The sequence below is a fragment of the Panthera pardus genome, unplaced genomic scaffold (assembly GCF_024362965.1).
Source record: "Panthera pardus isolate Hobbes unplaced genomic scaffold, ASM2436296v1 HiC_scaffold_13, whole genome shotgun sequence".
NCBI lineage: Eukaryota > Metazoa > Chordata > Mammalia > Carnivora > Felidae > Panthera > Panthera pardus.
This window is the reverse complement of record NW_026526688.1, coordinates 14660921-14685637: the sequence shown is the minus strand read 5'-3', so window position 1 is coordinate 14685637 and position 24717 is coordinate 14660921. Positions and strand designations below refer to the sequence as shown.

The window sequence follows — 24717 nt, the reverse complement described above, 5'->3', positions numbered from 1 at the left end:
GAGGAGACGAGGCACTATGCAGAATAAAATGACAAGGACAAGAGTTGTGTAAGTCTCCTGTTTGTATACCTAAGGCACAGGGCTTTGGGCATTATGGATATTCAATAATTCATCTGTTGATAAATTACCTGTGGAGCTTATCTGAATGGCTAACAGTCTGTGTCCCACGGCACTTCCATTTTATTAGGGAAAAGGAAAAAACAAATAATGATGTTGCAAGGCCCAATTTAGAACTACAAAGAGAGGTGCAAACAATGCTACCAGAATCCAAAGAACAGGAGTACTTGTGGCTCTCCTCAGAAGCAGGGGACTTTGGAGCTGGATATTTGAAAGTGCTTGAATATTCATCACCAGCAAGGAGCTCATTCACAGCAGATCCTCAAGACTTTCCAGTTGATTCGATTATTATCATGTCAAAAAAGCCATCAGCAATCAATAGCTCTTTCCACATGAACTTCTGCTTCTGACAGCACTCTAAAGAGCTGTTTACCAAAGACTGTAACATTTTTATTTTAAAACAACAACAACCAGAGTTAATCCAAACATCAAGAGCAACTCAAATAGCTTGGCTGAGGCCTGACTTTACCTTTGAAGACACCGTTGATACAAACAACGGTGATGTGGAAGCCACTTAGAACAACCAAATTAAAACAATGAGCATATCTCATGGACATAAAATAGCATTCCACTTAAACTCATTTGGACTGCGATGACCCACTCGACCCACTCATTTTCATTTCTTTCAAAACTTTTCATTCAAAATCTAAAGTTACCTTTTGACCTTTCAGACTCTTCTGTTTAAGTGATGTGAGATTTTATCGTACGTCGTCGACTGACCAGGATAGAGGAAGTTAAGCTGTGCTTTCTTTCATTCTGCATTATTAATTTTCCCTAAAGTTGGCTCTAAGCCACTGTTTTCATCTTGGGGCGCGGAGGGGGGGGGGTGTCCTCTTAGTGAATTACCTAAAGGATTCTTACCTCAGAGTCTCAGTGTTGCATTTTATATTGTAACCTATGAAAAAGCCTGATCCTGTCATAATGACAAGTGAAAACAGGGATTATTTCCAATCAAACATCATTTCCAATTATGTTTGGTTTTAAAAATATGGTCTGAACTAGTGCAACAGCCCTTCTTCTCCGAGAACCTTTGGACATCCTTAGCTACTAGAGGATCACAGTGTCTACTCTTTCATTGTCCAGCTCACCCTCAAGGTAAGACATGGAATGTAAACACCAACGTCCTTCAATCACAGCTAAAGGACGAAGCTAACGCTGACTTGGAAATTTAGCACAATGTAGGGAAGCAATGACGAGAGCTACAATTCAGGGGGACTTTATGTATTCCAGGCATTGTGCTAAATATAAATGCCGATTTTAAATCCTCGTAACTACTCTATAGATAGTTTTAATTCTTATTTTATAGGTGAGGACTCTCAAACCAAAAAAAGAAGAAGTAAGTAATGTGCTGAAGGTTACACTGCTACCAAAGAGTGGAGAACGATCCGGAACCCAGGAGATGGGTTTTAAAACGAACTGTAATTATACAAGTGTTCGCTATTGATGGCACGGTAATACATTTTGCTAGTACAAAAGACAAACTAGAGTTTTGGAAAATGACCCAAATAAAACCTATGGCCCTTATTTACCTTAGAAACTTCATTATTCTTATATCCCCACCCAAACTGAACACACGAACAGTCCACAAGCCTTAGGGCCTATGTTTTTTTCTCTTACGTACTCAACTTTCTGCCATAGCCAACCATCTAATTTCATAGACTTACTGCTAAGGAATCAAATCTCACAACACAGAGTATCAAATTGGAGGCAAAAGACCCATGGCTTTTACACACTTCCGGCTTTCTACACTGACTGCACTAAAGCAACTGACATTTTAAATTGATTTCGAAGTTATTTCTGAAAACCAGGAAGATACTGTGATTAAACGTGATGAGTATGACTGGAAATCACAGTTTCTTATCGTTTCTTACAATCCTGGTATAATAAGTTTTATTTTAAAAGAAGGAGAAAGAAGATGACGCCGAAAGAAAAGTAAATTCCGGAAATCTGTGAACCCTGGAAGGATCACAAGACAGGCAGGTTTCATACATCTGCCCTAAAAGTGAACCTTGCACCATTAAAACTATAATGAGCAAAATGGCATTTTACTAATGACTACCTTCCCTTTTCACCGCTTTCTCTACTGTCTTGCCGAGAGCTCCTTGAGCAAACCCACAAAGGGCAACTGTCAACTTGCTCCTTCTAGAAATCTTTCTCTTCACAATTGCTTGCACCTCACTAAGTATCCTTCACCACCCTGCCTCATCTCAAGTCACCTTTAAAGAAAATGAGAAATCAGCTCCAGATAGATAAAGGATCAATAGTAAACAATTTTTTGACTTTACTAAAGGATAGAGGAAAACAGGGGTGCCTGGGTGGCTCTGTCAGTTGAGTGTCCAACTTGATTTTGGCTTAGGTCATGATCCCAGGGTTGTGGGATTAAGCCCTGAGTCGGGCTCTGTGCTGAGCATGGAGCCTGTTTAAGATTCTCTCTCTCTCTCTCTCTCTCTCTCTCTCTCTCTCTCTCTCTCTTTCTCTCTCCATATGTGTGTGTGTATACATATATATATCATATGTGTATATATATATATATACATATGATATATATATGTTAAAAAAAAAAAGAATACAGAAAACAATCCCAGATGCTGTTGGAGCCTTTTGTGATAACTAATATAAGGATTCTATCATCAGAAACAAGATGACTGAATACAATATATGTGTATGTATATGTGTGTGTGTATACATATAAGTCAAACTTTAACAACAATAAAAAGAAAATGAAACAAAAGCCACTGAAAAAACTGTACGATATATTTATGAAACATATTACCCCGAGATACACATATTAGATAAAAATACAAAAGGTCAACGCTAGATCCCTATAAGTAATTAAAATAAGCCAGTAAATTGCCATATGGCCCAGCAATTCCACTCACAGGTATTTACCCAAGGAAAATGAAAACATATGTTCACGAAACACTTGTGTAGTAGTGTTCATACTATTCATAATAGCCAGAAAGTGGAAACAACCCAAATAAACACCAATTAATGAATGAATAGATGAAACTGGCATATCTGTACAATGGAACATTATCCAGCAATAAAAAGGAATTAAGTATTAATATATGCTACAACATGGATGAACGTTGAAAACATTATGCTAAGTGTAAGAACCCAGTCACAAAGACCATATAGTATATGATTCCATTTATGTGAAATGTTCAGAATGGATAAATCTGGAGACAGAAAATAAATTAGTTGTTGCTTGGGCTTGTGGGTGGAGAAGAAAGGTCTGGGGAATGGGTAGGAACTGCTAATAAGCACAGGGTTCCTTTTGGGGGAAACCAAAATGTTCTAAAATTAGATTGTGGCTAAAGGTATACAATTATGAGTATATTGAAACCCAGTTGAAGCTCTGTTATGTGTATACATCTTTAGGGTTATGTGCACACATATTTATGTCCTTTGATGAACGGATTTATTAGTATAAAATCCTTGGTAATACTATTCTGTTCTAAAGTTGACTTTGATGTTAATATGGCAACTGCAACTTTCTTTGTATTTCCATTTTCATGGTAGATATTTTTCATTCCTTTCATTTTTAACTTACCTGGGCCCTCATATTTAAAATAGCTTTTTTGCAGCCATCATAAAGTTGGGTCTTATTTTAACCATTCTGATCATTTCTGCCTTTTAATTGGAGAGTGTACACCATTTACATTTAGTGTGATTATTGATACAGTTGGGTTTAAATCTACTATATTTGTTTTCTACTTGTCACATATATTCTTTTATCCTTTCTACCTCTATTCCTTCCTCGTTTTGGAGTAACTAACTTTTTTATGATTCCATTTTATTTCCACTATTAGTAATAACTCTAAAATCTCTATATTTTCTCAGTGGTTATTCTAGGGCAGAGATCGGCAAATGACAGCTTGTGGGTCAAACACACCCTGTGGCCTAATTTTTTATGGCTCATGACTTAACCATGGTTTTCATGTTTTTAATAATTTCCCCCAAAACTGAAAAGAAAACCTAGGGCAGAGACTGTATGTGGCCTTCTCTATCAGTTTTCTGTTGCTGCAGAACAAATTACCACAAAATTGGCTGCTTAAAATTACACTCATTTAATAGCTCAAGCAAGGTCTAGCTTGTGAGTTCTCTGTTCAAAGTATCACAAAACTGAAATTGAGGTGTCAACCAGGCTGAGTTCTCACATACGGAAGCTCTGGGGAAAAATTCAGTCCTAATTACATTCTTGCTATTGGCTGAATTTAATTCCCATGGCTCCATAAAGGACCGAGAGTAAGTTTCCTCACTGGCTATCAGCAAACGTCACTTTCAGGTCCTTTCCCTGTGGGTTCCTCCATCCTGAATACAGAAATGGTGCATTAAATGCCTGTTGTATTTTGAACATCTGACTTCCTTCTCTATAACCAGCTACAGAAATGCTCTGTTTTTTAAATTTTATCATTTTACTTTATTTCATCATGATATGTGTACTCTTTAATCCCTATCCCCTATTCCCTCCATCCGCCTGCCCCGCCCCCCCCATCTCCTCTCTGGTAACCGTGTTTGTTCTCTACAGTTAAGAGTCTGTTTCTCTCTCTCTCTCTGTCTCTGTCTCCTTTTAGAAATGCTCTGTTTTTAAAGGGCTCATGTCATTCTTTCCAGCCCACCAGGATGATCTTCCTGTTTTTAAGTTAAATATGCCATATAACATAACTTAATCATGAAAGTAAGATCCACCATATTTAGCTTGGAGATTATGTAGAGTATATACTATCACCAGGGAAGGTGGGAAAACAGGAAATCAAAGAGGATACCTTATAATTTTGCTTAACATTTCTCAAAATCTAATTTTTTACTATTTGGATATTTATTAAAAAAGTTTTGGCCACTCCTGCTTTAGTGTATAAAATATACAGGCTACCTGCAAATGGTATTATATTTCTTACGTGCCTTGTGACAATATCAGTTTCTTTTCCCCCAACCTTTGCGATATCCTGTATTTTGCTTCTAAATATTTCATAAACCCCATCACGTATTTTTATTATGTTTGTTTAAATAAGCAAATATATTTAAAAAGACTTTAAATTACTAAAAAGTCTTCTAGTCACACACTTATTTACTATTGCCTGCATTTTTCATTACTTTATAGAGATCCAAATTTCCATATGGTATTGTTCTCTCCCTACTTGAAGAAATTCCCTTTAGCATTTAGTATATTACAGTTCTAAAGGCAATCAATTCTCACAGAATTTGTGTCTGAAGAGATTCTTTATCTTACCTTCTCTTACATAATTTTTGTGGTAAAATATACATATGATGAAATTCACCTTTTAACCATTTTTATTTGTATTTATTTTTATTTTTTAATGTTTTTAATATTGAGAGAGAGAGAGAGAGAGAGAGAGAGAGAGCACTAGCAGGGGAGGGGCAGAGAGAGAGGGAGACACAGAATCTGAAGCAGGATCCAGGCTCTGAGCTGTCAGCACAGAGCCCAACACAGGACTCGAACCCATGTACTGCAAGATCATGACCTGAGCCGAAGTCCGACACTCACCTGACCGAGCCACCCAGGCGCCCCGACCTTTTAACCATGTTTAAGTGTACAATGTAGCGGTATTAAGGGCAACCATCATCACCAGTCATCTCCAGAATATCTTCATCATCCCAAACTGAAACTCTGTACCCATTAAACACTAACTTCCCATTCTTCCCTCCCCCAGTCCCTGCTAACAACTATTCTTCCTTTGAATTTGCCTATTCTAGGCACCTCACATAAGGGGAATGATCACTGTATTGTTTTGTGTCTGGTTTATTTCACTAGGCATCATATTTTCAAAATTAATTCATGTTATAATATGTATCAGAATTTCATTCCTTTTTAAGGCTGAATAACACACACACACAAACATACACACACACCGTATTTTGTTTAGCCATTCATCTGCTGATGGATACACAAGTTGTGTAGTGGCTAATTTTGTGTGTCAACATGGAGAATGTTTTTGAGTGACATTAACATTTAAATTAATGAACTGAGTATGCAGCTTTACCTCTATAACGTGGGTGGGCCTCATCCAATCAGCTGAAGACTTGATTAGAACAAAAAGATGAGCTTCCCCAAGTAAGAGGGAATTCTCCAAGAGACTGCCTTCAGACTTCATGTGTACCAGTGGCTCTCTTGGGTCTCCACCTGTAAGCTTTGCATAGGAACCACATCTTTGGCCCATCTCCACTGCAGATTTGGATTTGCCAGTCTCCACAATCATGTGAACCAATTCTTATTAATAAATCTCTTTCACACACACACACACACACACACACACGCACGCACACACACTTAGTTTTATTTCTCTGGAAAACTCAGATTTGGATTTGCCAGTCTCCACAATCATGTGAACCAATTCTTATAATAAATCTCTTTCACACACACACACACACGCACACGCACATGCACACACACACTTAGTTTTGTTTCTCTGGAAAACTCTGACTAATACAGGTTGTTTCTACCTTTCAGCTATTGTGAATAATGTCACTATGGCCACTGGTGTACAAGAATCTGCTTGGGTACTCCTAGAAGCAGAACGGCTATTTCACATGGTAATTCTGTTTCTGAGCAACTGGTATACTGTCTTCCACAGTGGCTGGACCATTTTCCATCCCCACCAGCAATGCACAAGCATTCCAATTTCTCCGCATCCTCAGCAATACTGGTTTATTTTCCACTTTAGAAACAAAAACCAAAACCTCCTAATGGTGTGAGGTGGTATCTCCATGTGGCTTTGATCTGCATTTCCCTAATGAATAGCAGTGTTGATCATCTCTTCATATGCTTATGGAACATTTGCGTCTCTTCTTGGGACACGTGTCTCTTAAGTCCCGGGCCCATTTTTGAAGTGGGTTGTTTGTTTTTGCCTTCAGTTTTGAAAGGTATCTTCATTAAGTGTAGCAATCGAGGTTGACATTTTTTCTTTTAGTATTAAGATATCACTCTACTGTCTTGTAGCTTGCATAGTTTCTGATGAGCAGTCTGTTCTGATTATCTTTGTTCCACTGTACCTAATGTGTTTAATGTTCCACTGCATGTAACGTGTTTAATTTCTATGGTTGCTTTTACGATTTTTTTTTCCTTATCACTGATTTTCAGCAATTTAATTATAATATACCTTGGTGTGATCTCTGTTTTTATTCTGCTTTGGAGTACCTACGGATTTATAGTTTTAATTTCTTTAAGTATTTTTTGTGATTTCTTCGTCCTGGCTCTTTAGCGGGGGCTCTAACATATACATCAGGCCATGTAAGATTGTATCAGAGGAAACTAATGCGCTGTTAAAGTTTTCTCAGGCTTTTTTCATCTGTGTAATTCATTCTGGATAGTTAACTAGTCAAGTGTCTTCAAATTCACTGATCTTACTTAGCATATAGGTTCTTCTCAACTAGTGTCATTTTTCACTTCTGAGATTGTATTTTTAATCTATAAAACTTCTATTTTGATCTTTTTTATATTTTTATTTCTCTCCTATTTTCCTCTACATTGTTGAACAATTTGTATATTTTAACATGTTTGCTTGCTAATTAAATAACAGCTGTCACTTCTTGTTTTTCTCACAAGTCATATTTTCTTGCTTCTTTGGTTGGCAATTTTTAAGAGCTTCATTGGTGTATAACCGGCATATAATAATGTGAGTGTGTTTAAACAATACACTTTGATAAGTGCTGACCTGTATATACCCACAAAACCACCAACATAATCAAGATAAAGAATATATCCATCATTCGCCTGAAAGCTTCCTCATGCCCCTTCGGGGGCCCTTCCTTCTGCCTCTCCTCACTACTCTCATTTCCCAACGTGCCTGGAAATTTTCAACTAGATGTTGGCCACTGTGAATTTTACACCATTGGTGCTGAATTCTGATGTATTCTTTTAAAGAGTGCTGGGCTTTAGTCCAGCACAGAGTTAAACTGTTTTAAATAAACGTGATCTGTTCAAGGCTCGCTTGTGGTTTTTGTTAGGGCAGCTCCAGAGCAGCCTTTAGTCTTAGACTAATGTGGTCCCACTACTGAGCTCTCTTTCTACTGCCCCAAGGCGTATGAGGTCTCTCCATTCTGGCTCATAGAACACAAACTATTGCAAGCCCTACGAGCTCTGAGAATTGTTTGTCCTACTGCTTTCCTTCCCCATTCTTGTCGTATTTTATACCATGCTTAGCACTCAGAGATTTGAGGAGATCACACTGGAAGGCTCCAGAGCTTTTTCTTGTTCCTTCTCTCTCTGTAGCTCCTTCCTCGCTAGGATTCCCCACAAATTCCAGACGCTTCCACTTCGCTGAACTTTATTCTTCTGTTTCTTCAGCTCAAGCACACAAGTAGACGATGTTTTAGACCTTCTCCCTCCACTGGAGATGGTGTGATCTCAGGGCTCACCTATTCGGTTTCACCTCGGTAAGAGATTACAGTGCTCAACTGCCTGTTATCCAGTGTCTGAGAGCAGCTGTTTTATAGATTTTGTCCAGTTCTTTAATTGTCAGCTGTTAGAAGCCAATTCCTATAGCAGCTAATCCTTCCTGGGCTGTAACGAGCCACTTCGAGCTTTTTTTTTTTCTTTTGCATTTTATTTTATTTTTTTCAATATATGAAGCTTATTGTCAAATTGGTTTCCATACAACACCCAGTGCTCATCCCAAACGGTGCCCTCCTCGATACCCATCACCCACCCTCCCCTCCCTCCCACCCCCCATCAACCCTCAGTTTGTTCTCAGTTTTTAAGAGTCTCTTATGCTCTGGCTTTCTTCCACTCTAACCTCTTTTTTTTTTTTTTCCTTCCCCTCCCCCATGGGTTTCTGTTAAGTTTCTCAGGATCCACATAAGAGTGAAACCATATGGTATCTGTCTTTCTCTTAGCATCACACTCTCCAGTTCCATACATGTTGCTACAAAGGGCCATATTTCATTCTTTCTCATTGCCACGTAGTACTCCATTGTGTATATAAACCACAATTTCTTTATCCATTCATCAGTTGATAAACATTTAGGCTCTTTCCATAATTTGAGCCATTTCGAGCTTTTAAAGGAGATTTGTGGGAGGGGCGCCTTGGTGGCTCAGTCGCTTGAGCGCCCGACTTTGGCTCAGGTCATGATCTCACGGTTTGTGGGTTCGAGCCCTGCGTCGGGCTTTGTGACGACAGCTTCAGATTCTCTGTCTCCTCCTCTCTCTGCTCTTCCCCTGCTAGTGCACTCACTCTCTCTCTCTCTCCAAAATAAAAACAAACATTAAAAATGTGTATGTATTAAAAGATAAAAGAGATTTGTATGTTTCCAACAGCCTACAAAATATCTCCCTTTTGGACCTATCTCCTCAATCTTCCTTTCTCTCTCTAAAGGCACAAGATCTAAATCTGGTGTCCGATTGGCTAATCTCAAATCATGAAACTCTATTTTCCTACGCCTTGAAGGAGCTCTCTGATTCCGGTTCTCTGATAAAGTAGAAATGGTTAGTACCATGTCTCCCGCTCTCAACTCTAGAAATAAACATGCACATGAAAATGCTGAAGATTACAAAATGCATATAGTATAAATATGCTATTTATTTATGTGAACACATTAGGTCAATGTGCTTATTGTGCAAGTATCAAAAAAAAGTATCAGAATATAAGTACTAGTTTGAATACATGCATTGTAGTATCTTTATCACATACAGTTTCACAAACCTGAACTCCCACGGCCTTTCAAAAATGCAAGAATGAGTTTCCGGGCTTTACAGAATCATTTAAAATTGATCACTTACGAATTATCATTTTCCTGTCTGCCTGTGACTACATATTTTCTCATAAAAGAAGTTAACTGCATTTCATTTTATAAATTGCCGTCAGCATTACGGATGTAAGAATGTTTTTGAGTTAAGAGGGAGGAGATTGAAGGTCAGGGCCAGAGAGGCTGAGACGGTAGTTCATCTGGGTGAGAAGAAACGAAGCCTCTCCCCAACAGCACAGTGTCAATAAAGGATTTCTTTTCAAGTATATATCGCTTTGCTTGCTGGATGGCCCCGTCAAAGCTAGAAAAGGAGACCAAAATCCTTAGAGAGAAAGAAAGAAAATACGATGAAATCAATGGATGTGACTAAGTGTTCCAGAGTCACTTTCCTCAAGGTGTGAATACGGTTTTCGAAAAAAGCACTCCTAGGTTATGAATTTTAATTACTTCAAGTTCCTAGCACGTCATCATAGAGACAACTATAACGCGGTTCTTGCATTCAGTAGAGTCCTCCTGCCTCCTTTTCTCTTTCAGTCTGCTCTCTCTCTTTCTGAAGGAATGTGAGTCAAGTCACATCATTCCTTTCGCTCACGATTGAGACCGGTGTACTATTTTCTAGCCCAGCACCGACTGCAATGCAAATTCATTTCTGAACGTCCTGAAGGAACGAGAGCCTTGCCTAACGTACGGGCTGGTGCCAGAGGCTTCAGTACTGCTCCAGCTCCTTCAATATCCGGTAAATCACAGCTGGAAGAACTTGGGACGTACGCTAAGTCTTAAATGTAGCGTGAGTATAAAGACACCTCCTGTGTAGGGTCGAAAGACAAGCCTTATCGGCAGCAATGTACATTCGCAGAAGGCATGTTTTTTTCTTCATCTGAAGCACACCGCTAGGATTTTGGTGTTAGTTACGTCGTTAGTTAAAGTGTAATAATTCGATGTTCACATGAGTTAACTCTATCCACAGGAAGGGACAAATTGAACTTTAACTGCCATTCTTATAAATCTACGCACAAGATTACAAACAGGTAAGATGAGAGACGACTTTCCCGAGTCCATCACCGCTGCTAAAAATAATTCAAAGTGAATTCACGTTAACAATGTGGGAGTAAATATATTTGAGAACAAAATATAGTACACAGTTTTTAACAGAAGTGGCTCACTAACCAGCCATGTGTTTGGAGTGGAGTGTATATAATTTAACTAAAGGGGCCTTATTTATTTATTTATTTATTTATTTATTTATTTATTTATTTTTGCAAAAGTAAAAGTTGGATCACATAATATGTTATAGTGCTGAATAAGTTTCTCAAATGCATTTGTATTTCTAGGGATTTTCTTTTACACTTCTAACATTTTGTTTCACTTTAATAAACAACAGTCATAATTTAAAATTCACCACCTATTTTCTCCACCAAATTTTCATCAACTCTCACCTATATGTAACTGGGAATATAAGTTTTGTGTGTGTGTGTTTATATGTTATTATTAATTCCAGTGCAGTTAACATACAGTGTTATGCTAGTTTCAGGTGTACAATATAGTAATTCAACAGTTGCATGCATTACTCAGTGCTCATCAAGACAAGTGGACTCTTAATCCCCATCACCTATTTCACCCCTCCCCTCTGGTAACCATCTATTTGTCCTCTGTAGTTAAAAGTCTGGGGTTTTTTGGTCTCTTTTTCTTCTTTGATCATTTGTTTCTTAAATTCCACATATGAGTGAAATACTATGGCATTTGTCTTTGTCTGACTTTGCTTAGCATTATTCTCTCCAGATGCATCCATGTTGCTTCAAATGGCAAGATTTCATTCATTTTTTATGGGTGAAAAAATATTCCACATGCACCATATCTTCTTTATTCATTCATCTATCGATGGCCACTTGGGCTGCATCCATATATTTGCTATTATAAATAATGTCGCAATAAATATGGGGATGCATATATCTCTCCAAGTTAATGTTTTGTATTCTTTGGGTAAACACCCAGTGGTGCAATTCCTGGATTTCTTTCTCTATTTTTCTTTTTTTTTTTTTTTAACTTTGAGGCATCTTATAAAGAGCTGGCACTCATATACATAAACTAACGAGAACTTAAAATTCATCACACATTGACTTCATTTACTAGCTTGACTTTCTAGTCAATCTTTAGCTTCATTGACTTTGGCTGCTATATAAGGAGATCCTCCCTCGTCTGGATGATTTAAAAGCATAATTTGTCAATAAGCAGCTCTTATTTTTCCTTTATTAACAGCAGGGCTTACATCTACTATGAACGCTGCTTCTCGTTTTGTCACTTCAAACCCACCTCTCTAATATTCTCCATTGACGCAGATTTTGGTAGACTTCGGAAAGCTGGTCTTACTCGAGGCTCCACACGTTTCATGGCTTGCACAACATAATGGCCTGTGAATCCTGCTGCGGCAACGGTCAGTCCAACTGCGACCGCCGTACTGGCAATGGCTGTGGCTCGGCGCCCCGGGCTCCACGCGGAGTGCAGTTCATCCCGGTCCAAAGCCACAGCCACCAATTCCACGCCTCTACCAGACAGTGAGGTGGCCACCACCAGTAGGCACAGAACCTGTTTTTAATTTTTTTAGAACCTCCATTACTGTCTTCCACAGTGGCTGTACCAGTTTGCATTCCCACCAACACTGCATGAGGGTTCCTTCCTTTCCATATTCTCGCCAACACCTGTTTCTTGTGTTTTTGATTTTAGCCGCTCTGACAGGTATGCGTTGACATATCCCTGTGGTTCTCATTTGATTTCCCTGATGATAGTGATGTTAAGCATCTTTTCAAGTGTCTGTTGGCCATCTGGATGTCTTGTTTGGAGAAATGTCTGTTCATGTCTTCTGCCCATTTTTGAATTGGATTGTTTGCTTTTTTGAGTTGTACAACTTCTTTATATATTTTGGACACGAACCCTTTATTGGATATGTCATTTGCAAATGTCTTCTCTCATTCACTAGGTTGTCCTTTAGTTTTGTTGTTTCCTTTGCTGTGCAGAAGCTTTTTATCTTGATGTAGTCTGATAGTTTATTTTTGCTTATGTTTCCCTTGCCTCAGGAGACATATCTGAAAAGATGCTGCTATGATTTTTCTAGGATTTTTATGGTTTCAGTTCTCCTATTTAGGTCTTGAATTCATTTTGAGTTTATTCTTTGTGTATGGTGTAAGAAAATGTCCAGTTTCGCTCTTTTGCATAGAGCTGACCAGTTTTCCCAGCACGATTTGTTGAAGAGACTATCTTTTCCCCATTGCATATTCTTGCCTCCTCTGTTGAAAATTAATTGATCATATAATTGTGGGTTTATTTCTGGGCTTTCTATTCTGTTCCATTGATCTATGTGGCTATTTTTGTGTCAGCACCATACTGTTTTGATCACTACAGCTTTGTAATATAACTTGAAGTTTGGAATTATGACACTTCCAGCTTTGTTTTTGTTTTTTTCTTGTGTCATGATTGCTTTGGCTGTTCAGGGTCTTTTGTGGCTCCATACAAATTTTAGGACTGTTTGCTCTAGCTCTCTGAAAAATGTTGGCATTTTCATAGAGACTGCATTAAATGTGTAAATTGCTTGGGTAGTTTAGACATCTTAACCATATTGTTCCTCTAATCCATGAGCGTGGAATGTCTTTCCATTTCTTTTTGTTGTCTTCAATTTCTTTGATTAATGTTTTATAGTTTTCAGCACACAGATCTTTTACTTCATCCATGACGTTCAGTCCTAGGTATTTTGTTTTTTTCGGTACAATGGTACATGGGATTGATTCCTTAATTTCTCTTTTTGCTGCTTCATTATGAGTGTACAGAAATGCAACAGGTTTCTGTATACTGATTTCGTATCCTGCAACCTTACTGAATTCATTTATCAGTTCTGGTAGCTTCTTGGTGGACTCTTTGGCATTTCCTATATGTAGTATTATGTCATCTGCAAATGGTGAAGGTTTTACTTCTTCCTTACCAGTTTGGATGGCTTCTATTTCTCTTTGTGGTCTGATTGCTGTGGCTAGGACTTCCAGTACTATGTTGAATAAAAGTGTGTTTAACAAAGGACATCCTTGTTTTGTTCCTGACCTTAGGGGGAAAGCTCTCAGTTTTTCACCACTGAGTCCAATGTTAGCTGTGGGTTTTTCCTATCTGGCCTTTATTGTGTTGAGGTATGTTTCCTCTAACTTACTTCGTTGAGAGTTTTTACCATGAATGTATGTTATGGTGTATAAGTTTTTTAAAATATCAGCTGAATTTAAAGTTTTAGTTTGTACGAGATATTCCATTCTCTATCCCAAGAAGGCTATGGTCTAGGTATCTATTATGAATAAATTAAATAGTATTTTTTCCCAGTTTCCTGAGAAATAGCTGACTTCCCTGTAGAAATAATAAATTTTGCAGTAAAAAGTTTTTACGTTCCTCTTCCCAAGAAAGATTTTCTCATACGATTAAGTGACACGTCTAAAACTCATGAGTATATTAATAAAAAGCATGAACTTACTTATTTCACCATTTCAATAATGAGGAATAAGATGTCAAGAAGTACTATTATCCCTTGACCAAGGGGGAAAAGAAAGCCCAATCATCACCAATACCTATGACCTAAAACAGATGTTTTAGATAGATGTTCCTAAGCACCTAGCTCCCCAATACTTGACCAACTAGCTCTAATTCAGTAAAACAAGTACACGACATCTACTTACACCATTACATCAAGATAAGGAAGCATGAAGCTAGTGTTTGGCTATGCCTGAACACCTGCTGGTGACCAAAAATGCAGGCAGGTACTTGAGACCCCAAAGCAAGGACGAGTTAGTTCATTCATGAGTTATTATTTCTGTGGCATCAGCTTGTGACAGGGACTAACAGACACAGGGATTTCTAAAGGGGAGGCAAGCCAAGAAGGGCCAAGTCACCAAAATCTAGGAGACTCTGCCAAGTCACCCATCCACTTCCGGATGGCGGGGGCATTCCAAAAGGGCTACCTGGCCAAAATGCGCACAAACAGCAGAGCGAGAGCATCATCTGTTTCACAGTGTTCTGACCACGACAGTAGCAGCATAGACCACAAGGGCCAATTTCTGTGGGAGTGCTTATAAAAAGGCATTTACACTGACAGGAAGTGTTAAACTATTCACGAACGACAAAGACGAAGACAGTCATTTCTGATCTCCCACATTCCAGCTGGTTATTAATGTCTTACACCCTCTTCTGGAGGGAAGCGCTTTCTTGAGGCGGGCACTCCCTTAGAGCTCATTTTTGTGGCCTCACAGAGATGAAACGTATATATGAAATACAGACTGCTGATAGTAAGAGTATATCAAACCTGGGGCAAGATAAGCTTTTTTTTTTTTTTAATATATGAAATTTATTGTCAAATTGGTTTCCATACAACACCCAGTGCTCATCCCAAAAGGTGCCCTCCTCGATACCCATCACCCACCCTCCCCTCCCTCCCACCCCCCAAGATAAGCTTTATCTAAGAGGGCCAGCTGCGTTAGAAGACAGGTCTGGGGAATGTGACCACTTGGGGTCTCCCCCAATTCCAATGGGACTTCATTTCCTTCTAAATGCTTATGTGGATGAGATATCCTACATGCTTTTGCTTTTAAATCTTTTCTTTGGTTTACATCTTTCCTAAAAGGAAAAAATGGAACACTATTCCTCTTGCGTAATATTCCATTTACAACGTGTTTTACAAAGATAAGAACTGTGAAAAACTGTTAAAATTTCAAAGGGCAATCATAAGTGGTAATTTCCTGAGAAGTGCATAGCTCAAGTGAGTGCTGAGGTTTACGAAGAGTAAATTGGACAAAATATCCCCATTTCCATTTTTCAGGTAAGGTATCTAGCAAAGCGGATCACAGAAATGTGTAGACACAGGACTGAGGTACAACAACAAGGCATCTGACCAGCCATCGCATGATATTCTCAAGAAACGTACAGAGGAATATGGCGGGCTGACGGAGTAAAGGGTCAGTGATACGCTGGACGGATGTTTATGGCAGAACGACACAGAACACTTCTATTAATGATTTCATAAATTAAACCAAGAAATCCAAACTGAAGGGAGATACAGCTTCTAAGAATACAAAGTGTTTTCACACTCTTCCTCTGAGAACAAATAGAAAAGTTGTGAGAAAAAACAAAACAAAACAAAACATCTACATGAAGACATTGGAGAACTACCAAGGCAGCAGGAATTTGTGCTAAAGACTCAAAAGGTAGGGAAAGCTCATAGGCAGGATCCAGACTAGGCGATGTTTTTCCTTTTGAAGCATTTGTGTGTACAGCAGAGAGGCTGAAAAGGTGGGAGAAGACAGTGACTGAAGCCCCAAGTACAGAGCTATTATTGGTCCCATAGAGGTGAGAGGTTCAGGGGAGAGATTTGGAGTTTGACCTCAGTCGAGCAGAAGGGGCCCTCATAAACGTTCTCAAATTTCAGTTGGGATTTTGAAGAGCTCTGCCCTAAGAGAAAGGGTAGACGGGAAATAGACCCGCTCTTAGAAGAAGAATGAAGCCCAGATTTCAGATAGCTTGACCCGAGACGATTTATAATTATCGGCCCCTGGCCTAACTGCCCATGAGAAGCAAAACTGAATCGTCACTGCAGGATGACAAGATCATCCCAAAGTTCAAATTATCCTTACACTTCTTCATTCATAATATATGGCTCTTAATAAAAAGTAAGCAGAGATACGAAGCTTGCCCAAATAGTGACCAAAAGTCATGAAAAACAGACCACATTGAAGAATCCAACATACAGGAAATCTAGACATTGTATTAATAAAGATGTGGAGCTTAAAAGCAAAGGATTATTTTGTTCAAAAACCTACATATCAGTGTGCAGAATGTGGGCAAGTAACTAGAAATAAAAAATACTCCAATGGAAATTTTAGAACTGAAAAAGACACAGTGGAGAATTAAGCTGAAATCAGTAAAAAAAAAAAAAAAAAAAAAAAAAAGGTAAGAAAATCCTCAACTGTTTAAAAATTAATACCCTTATATGAGAAATCATAAAGAGTTAGAAAATATTTTGAACTGATAATAAAAATACAAAGTTCGAAACCTGGGGGATGAATGCAAAAGCTATGTGTAAAAAGTAGTTTAAACCTTAAGGGCAGATATCAGGAAATTAGAAGGCCCGAAGCCCTTCGTCAGCAAGCGCTAACGTTGAAGCATGTGTGTTTTCTGACATGGCAAGTCCTCTCCGAGTTTCACAACAAATGAAAACGTGTACTTACGTGCACCAAAAGATATGCATCACAGAAAGGTATTTTTTTAATTACCGGAAATTGGAATAAACGCTAACATAAACCGGTAGTTAGAAGAGATACAGAAATCAGGGTTTGCAGACAAAAGGGGATGCTTTAACGCAGTGAAGGCTAACGTGGATGAATCTCGAAATGTTCCTTCAAGGGAAGCCATTCATGATACGTACGGTAACATTCCCGTTTTACAAAATCCAAAGCGAGCGAGCAAAAAATTCCCCTACCATGCTGAGGCGGCCAGTGTGACCTTTCGGGAGAAGGACAGCGTCGATGCAGGGACGCAGTGGGGGCTTCTGGAGTCATGATAATAATCTACTTCGTGACCTACGTCCTGGTTGCATGAATGCAGTTACTCGACGAACGGTCTTTTAGACTCCAAACATCAAGGATACACAAGGTCTGGCCTTAGCAGCAGTTTGGTCAAAAAGATTTAAGGTAAAAGATCAGGAAACAAAGCATGAGGCAGTGTGAGGAACGAGTGAAGTGTGACCGAGAGAAGGGATGATGTGGGAACACGATTTGTGGGCACCTGTAAGTACCAGCTCGTCCAACGGGAGGGCAGTTACCCTCAGCTCTGGAAGACGCTTTCCAGCATGGTCAGGGAAGGTTACAGAGACTCAAATCTTGATTTAATATACTAAATATTCTAAGTCTATTGTAATGTCACATTAGTGTACATTAAATAAGTACATTTAACATACTGGGTGCGCATAATACACGTAACACGATGTAGGTAATAACAATCGCCGAGTAACGGAACACCCGGTCTCTCCAACAAGGACGGTCTCGGGCACTGAACGTGGTAACAAAGGCGGAATGGCTGGCTTCCAGGAAAAAGTGGAGGACGTTCCTGCCAGATCCCTAAAGCCCTCTCCGTCACCCTCAGATTCGATGCCTATGTTAAACATAGAACCATGATGAAGAAAAACCTTACCCTTAATCGCGTAGTGGAGATCTCCGCTTTTAAAATATCGGGATCGTACTTAGTGCTGGATGAAGATCCTGAGAATACTTTTCAAAGAGAAAAAAGAAAAAAAAAAGAACTTTTACCAGTTGTAGAACTAGTCCTCAGCTGGGAATTTACAAACTCTAAAAACAAGATTTACATGCTTTTGTGGATACTTACTTTATAACTCCTTTATTGTCATTCATCAGACACCTAAATATAAAAAGTAGTCTTCAAACCTTTATACTTTTTTTTAAAAAAAAACTCAAGAAAGAGGAATGCCTTAAAGACCATGGAGCCTACTGGTTTCTGGATTTCACACCTATGTGCGAACTCTCAGAGGACCTTCCTGTGCACACGATTTGTCAGAGCTGTGCGTTACCCAGAAACCGGTAATTTAAGCAGAACTTCTGAGCCGCTCACATCAAAACCGCTTCTTTAAACAAACCAGCTCCAGGCGATCCATTTCTGAGATGTAAGCGGGTGATCGACAGAAAACTTCATTCCAGCCAACAGTTCTAGCTCCTCCCGCTAAAATATTGTACAAGAGCAGCAAAGGGGGCCGAATGATTTGCCTTGACCCGCAGAGGTAAACATTAACTCGTAAATAAATAAAAGGCAATCAGGCAGAGGAGTGAAAACCACCAGGGATTGATGATCCACAAATGAGGGAGGGACTGCTGCCTGGACGGAGGGGAGGGGCCTTGCTGAGAAGTCTGCGGGGTACCCTCGCCCTCTCTCCTGGCTTCCGGGGACTTTTTCTACCTAGGAAGGGACAGGCCTCAACAGGCAACTCCAGCGAAACGCAGGTGGCCTTCTCTTAGCTACACTTTGGTCCCCATTCTCACAGTCTGAACAGCCACACTGCACTTACAGCTTGTGTGAGAACTTGACTTCTCCTTATAGGCGTCGTTCAATCGTACATATTCATCGAGGGCCAGGGCCAGTCTTTGCTCCTTCACGTGGTACAGCTCCTTCTGTGTCCTGAGAGCATCCTGGGCCACCGAGAGATAGTCCTTGAGCATCTTCTCCTGTTCCCCCCTCCACTGTTTCCGTGGATCTTCAATCTGTGTGGTTTCTGAAAATACACCAGGTGGGTTATTATTTAGAATTTAATGATTTTTTTTTTTTGGATTATTTAAGCTTTAAAAAAAAAAAAAAACTTACCAGCTTTAAGTCTTATATACTCTAGGCAGTTTGTTGGTTATTTGTGAAGTGACTTCTCCAGAAATCTGATACAAGTTTTATTTATCCCCAGGGCTCCCCACTGTCCACTCCCTTTCAGATCGTTAACAGTTTATCCTCACTGGGAAGCCATCCTACACCAAGTTGCCCAAGTCGGCTTCCTTAGCTGGGGTCCCGCCATTCCTCTCAAGAATTCTCTGGCTCCCCAACACCTACAGAATAAAAGCCAAGCTATTTATGCCAGCATTCAAGGCCCTGTGTGATCTGAACCCAATCTGCTTCCCACGGTGCATGTTTCCATTTACTTAATCCGGGACGCCATGTTGCCCCCTACCTCAGCGCTACTCAGAGTCTCTGCGGGCAGACTACGCGGGTCCACGAACTCTCTTACGCGTCCACTGCAAAAAGTGGAGAGGTCACGAGGAAACATTTTGAAATCTTCATAGCAATTTTATACAGTTATTGTATAGTGATGACTCTAATAATATTGGGGCTTGCATTTTCTACTTTTTTTTCCCTTTTTCAAGGAATTCATTTTTACTGTACTTTACAGAAATATCTGTCATTCCACAGTGGGTGTGACATTTAAAAACAAGCCCAACGCAGAAGCCAAAAAGCCAAACCAAAGCCTGGTCCTGGTTGAAGAACACTCTACGGCCCGGTTCTTGGTTCTGCAGTTTTGGATACTAGAATCGCCCAGAGAGCTCTTACAAAAAGAAAATCTCAGCCCATTAGAGTTTCTGTGGGTAGAACCCAAGCAATGGCGGGTTTCAAAGTTCCACAAGAGATTCCAACGAACCCCTCTGCAATGGCCCACACACTGCCTTCTCCATGAAATTATCCAAACGATCCAATCTCGAGCTTGCCCAAACTTGCCCGCCCTGCCTCGCCCATTCCTCCCCACGGAAACTGCCAAGAAGGCTCTGGCCAGCGCTCGCTCCTCCTGCCTCCTGACCGAACCAGGGGCTTCCCCCTGTGGCCCTGCAAGCATGGACAGGGGGACTGTGGTACAACTTCCTTCCATGGCACCGACCTCCCTGGGCTGACAGGCAGTCACCTCTATGAATTAAATCAGTTACCGCCAGAACAGGTGTGTCAAGACGGGTCTGCCGCTGTATGAATACGAGAACCTGTTCCTGACCAACTAGGACGGGAAAATTAATTTGTTAATTTGCTGGAATGTTCCATGGCACGTGCTGTTTAAGATGTTTTGCGTGTGAAGCCCAATCTTCCGGTACCCCAACTCAGTATTACCGGTTGGCCCCGGAGGCTGCAGTAAGTCAAAACCCAGACGGTGATATGAGGGGATCTGACGTGGACCACGAGAACCTCTAGGGGCCAGGCTGGTTCTGGAAACGTCTAACTAATGTGGTGTCTGGGGATAAGGGATAAGGGATAGCACTAAACTGGAGTGGTTCAGCTATGACCCCTGGGTCCCCTAGGGCTTAGAGAGGCTTTGGATGATTTACAAAATGGCCTGAGTTAGCCAGACACATTGCAGCCACTGACTCGGGCCTAGAATCTTTGTTTCACAATCACTGGTACAAAAAGTTGAGCGTCCTCTAAAGTAGTATTTTGAACGCTCATTTTGCTTTAAAGTTTCGTTTGGTTTATTTATTTATTTTTTAACATTTTCTTAATTTATTTTTGAGACAGAGAGAGACACAGCATGAACGGGGGAGGGGCAGAGAGAGAGGGAGACACAGAATCGGAAGCAGGCTCCAGGCTCCGAGCCATCAGCCCAGAGCCCGACTCGGGGCTCGAACTTGCGGACCGCGAGATCGTGACCTGAGCCGAATCCGAGAGTTGGATGCTTAACTGATTGAGCCACCCAGGTGTCCCCTGAGCTCTAATTTTTAAAGACGTAAATATCCCAACATGCAAAAGAGGCATATTTCATGTAATTATGAGAAAAAAACCATGCTGGAGTCAATGTCTAAAGAGATGTAGGAGGGGACAGTCCCGGTTGGACAGCCCCTCCAGCCCAGAATCCTCAAGGACATCATCACGGTGGGGCAGCCCAGCCACCTTGGAGAATAAGGAGAACGGGCAGCTGTCAGCTAATTAAGAGCCTAAACTTCTCTTTTTTCTTTTTTTTTTTACACTTATTTATTTTTGAGAGACAGAGAGAGACAGAGCCCAAGTGGGGGAAGGGCAGAGAGAGAAGGAGGTACTGAATCCGAAGCAAGCTCCAGGCTCTGAGCTGTCAGCGCAGAGCCCGACGTGAGGCTCGAACTCACAAACCGTGAGATCATGACCTGAGCTGAAGTCAGAGGCTTAACTGACTGAGCCACCCAGGCGCCCCAAGAGCCTAAACTTCTCAATTGACGATATTCATTACAACTCAGGTCTCCCGCTATCCAAGCATTTCCAACATGTAAATGCCATCTGACTCAAAGTCCAGAACTCATCCTCTAACGAATGGGAATTTATGGTCTTAGAAAAGTTTTCCCCTTCGTGGATGACCTGTAATAATCCTCACCTCCTCATATTCCTGCCCCTTGAATACGGGCTAGACCTAGTAATCTGCTTCTAATGAGTACGACAGGGATGTCACTTGGGACTAGATTACAAAAGGCCGTGCGGGCCACCTTGTGCGTGCCCTCCCTCCCTGGCTCTTGGCTTTCCTTCCGTGGTGAAGCAAACCGCCATGTCGTAAGCTGTGCTATGGAGAGGCCCACGTGACAAGAAATGAGGGGGGCCGCTGGCCCACAGCCAACAAGGACCTGAATCCCGACAACCACCACGTGAGTGAGCGTGGAGGCGGATCCTCCCCCAGCAAACCTGGCTGACACCCTGAGGACAGACAGCCTGTGACGCGGCGAGCCAGAGGATCCCGCGAAGCCTTGCCTGGACTCATCACCCACAGGAACCGTGAGGTAATAAATGCATTGTGAGCCACTGGGTTTGGGGGTGATGTGTCCCGGTGAGATATATGACTAATAAACTACACAACTAAAGGGCTGATACAAAAACAAAGTGCAGGTGAACAACTTGAGATATTCGTAAGTTGCAATAGTTACAGGAAGGTATGTACCCCGAGTTCTCCCTCAGTATCTTCAGAGGTTTCGTCTACTCGTATTTTCTCTACATATTGGGGAACTGGTGTAGTTTCAATAAAATACCTGTCGATGGCTAAATTGCCACAAAACACTGAAAGTAACGTTGACATTTAAATGAATAAAGTGCAATAATAATAATAACAATAATAATAATAATAATAACAATAATAATAAACGATGAGCGTTTATTTGGACAGATCAGCAGAAACACTCCAGTAGGCTGGTTTAAATACTATATGCTACAAGGGCTGCAGCGGGAACATTTACATTTCTGAAATGCCATCCAAATCAAATATGAGCTACAAAGAGGGTTCCCGAAGGCACCTCCGAAGGCTTCATAAAGCAGGATCGTGCTTCATCTCCATTGGTTGTATTTGCTGAACGGACTGTGAAGAATTTTTATTAAATGTAAATACTAAAAAAGTGCATTATAAAAATGTGGTATGTTAGCGTTAAGACCCGGTGACCCTGGGAAGTCACTGTGTCAGAATGCTGTATAATTTGCATGATGTCTGCGAAAACGTCACGTACCTCGAGGGAACGGACATGGCGTCAGTTTTAGATGTGGGACTTTACAGACAGAGAACACGGTTGTGAGTTCTAAGAGCTTTACCATGGAAGATCACATCAGATTCTTGAAAGGACCGTGGTTTCTGTCTATCACGCCTATTTCTGTCCTTTCTGTCGTGCTCGGGAAGAATGGATGAAACAAACATGAGTAGCTTTCCTTGTCTTCCTTTCTAGAAAATATCCGCTATGCTTATTATCTGTTGTTACTTCTGCAGACAAGTGCCGACCATCTGCTACACACAACAGGGAAATAAGATGCTCAGGCATGAGTCCCTCCTTCCAAGAACTTACAAAATACAGAAAAACTTCTGACACATGAATTAAACACACACACACACACACACACACACACACACACACACACACACAACTAGTCTGTGCAGTAAAAAGTGATAAAAGCCTTGAGAGGAGAATGCGGTGCCACGGCCGTTTAGAGACACAGGGTTTTCTCTGGTTGAAAAGGAACGTTCCATACAACAGGCAGTGACGGAACCGGGTTTTGGAAGGTTCCAGACAATGGCCCCTCAGGACTTGGCCCCTGTTGACTTTTCCAGTCACCTCCCTAGACCCCCACAAAGACACACACCAGCCTTCAGCTGCTCTGAATTTCTTTCTTTCATCAAGCCCTGCTTTCTGTGGCCTCTCTAGACTTCGGCTTTAACTTGTGGTCTCTCTTCTTCCGGGAAGGTATCCTTCTCCCAACCCCCAAACCCTACCCCAGCCCCTCTTCCCCCAGGCCCGGTTAACTCAGTCATTCTTTGGGTATCAGCTCAAAGCACTGTCTCTAGCAGCCACAGCGACACCCTTCAGGACATCCGAAACAGGGCATTTTTACGTGTTCTCCTTTGTTCTGCTGGCCCGATGGGTGGTTCTTTCCACATGCTAGTGTATTTTCTCATTTCTTCCCCCATACTCCAAGAGCCTGTGGTTTCTTGAATACCAGGGTAATAAACATGAAACTCCATCTGTAAGCGATGGCGTACCACAAAGGTTCTAAGCAAGGCCGGGAAAGGATCTCGGCTGCATGTGAGGGAGAACGTCTGACAGAAATGTGAGGTCCTATCATCTCTGCGCAACTCAGCACTAACTCTACCGAAGAGTCTGTATAATTGCGCAGCAAATTTTTTTGATAAAAGATTATATGGTAAGTGAAAAGAGCTTATAAAACCGTATGCATACTACTCCCACTTGTGATATAAAATTATATTTAAAATTCTGTGTGTCTGTTTGTAGTAATATGAAGTCTGGAAGGATACACACGAAGCGACTTAGAATACTTAGTTCTCTTTGGGTGGTGTGAATATGGACAATACTTTTCTTCCTTTGATTTACCTGTATTTTCTATTTTTCTCCTATGCACGTGCATTACTTTCACGCAATTTGTTTTTTTTAAAAAAAGAGACAGAAAGCAAAGGCAAAGGCAACGAGGGTCTGAATTAGGAAAATGACAGTGGAAAAGAGGTTAGAGGAGCAAATGTGATATTACATTACAGATAAAAGTTCTATAAGAACTGACAAAACGATTCTACATTTTTCAAGTTAATAATCATGAAGACTGTAATGTATCAAAAAATAATAATGTCAAAGGGAAAACAGAAGAATCCCATTTTGTACTTGTTTGTTTGCAAGTTTTGATGACAACAGATGCAGCAGTGTCCTATAAATGAAACGTCTGACAAAATATTAGGACCCTCAAAGCCACAAATAAAGGCAGAAGAGTCGTTCACACGGGAAGGGCAAAGAACAATAGTCCGGCAGATAAATGACAGCACGCTGGGGAATGAGGGTGAGGTCACATCTTCGGGGAGTGACAAGATACAGGGACTCTCAATACGTGGCAAATGAGGGGAGAGGGGGAACAGTC

General features: G+C 40.7%; 1 protein-coding gene and 1 pseudogene across 5 annotated transcripts in view; both read right to left on the bottom strand.

The window, feature by feature from the left end:
• WWC2 (WW and C2 domain containing 2) overlaps positions 1–24717 on the bottom strand; it is a 208037-nt gene that overhangs the window by 76280 nt on the left and 107040 nt on the right. For all 5 annotated transcript variants that reach the window (XM_019422330.2, XM_053900828.1, XM_019422332.2 and 2 more), the window contains 2 exons: positions 18911–19114; positions 18025–18101 (listed from right to left, as the gene is read on the bottom strand). In XM_019422330.2, the coding sequence (XP_019277875.2) occupies positions 18025–18101; positions 18911–19114 (281 nt within the window). The remainder of the gene's footprint in view (positions 1–18024; positions 18102–18910; positions 19115–24717) is intronic.
• LOC128776485 (mitochondrial import inner membrane translocase subunit TIM14-like) lies at positions 8998–15169 on the bottom strand (annotated as a pseudogene).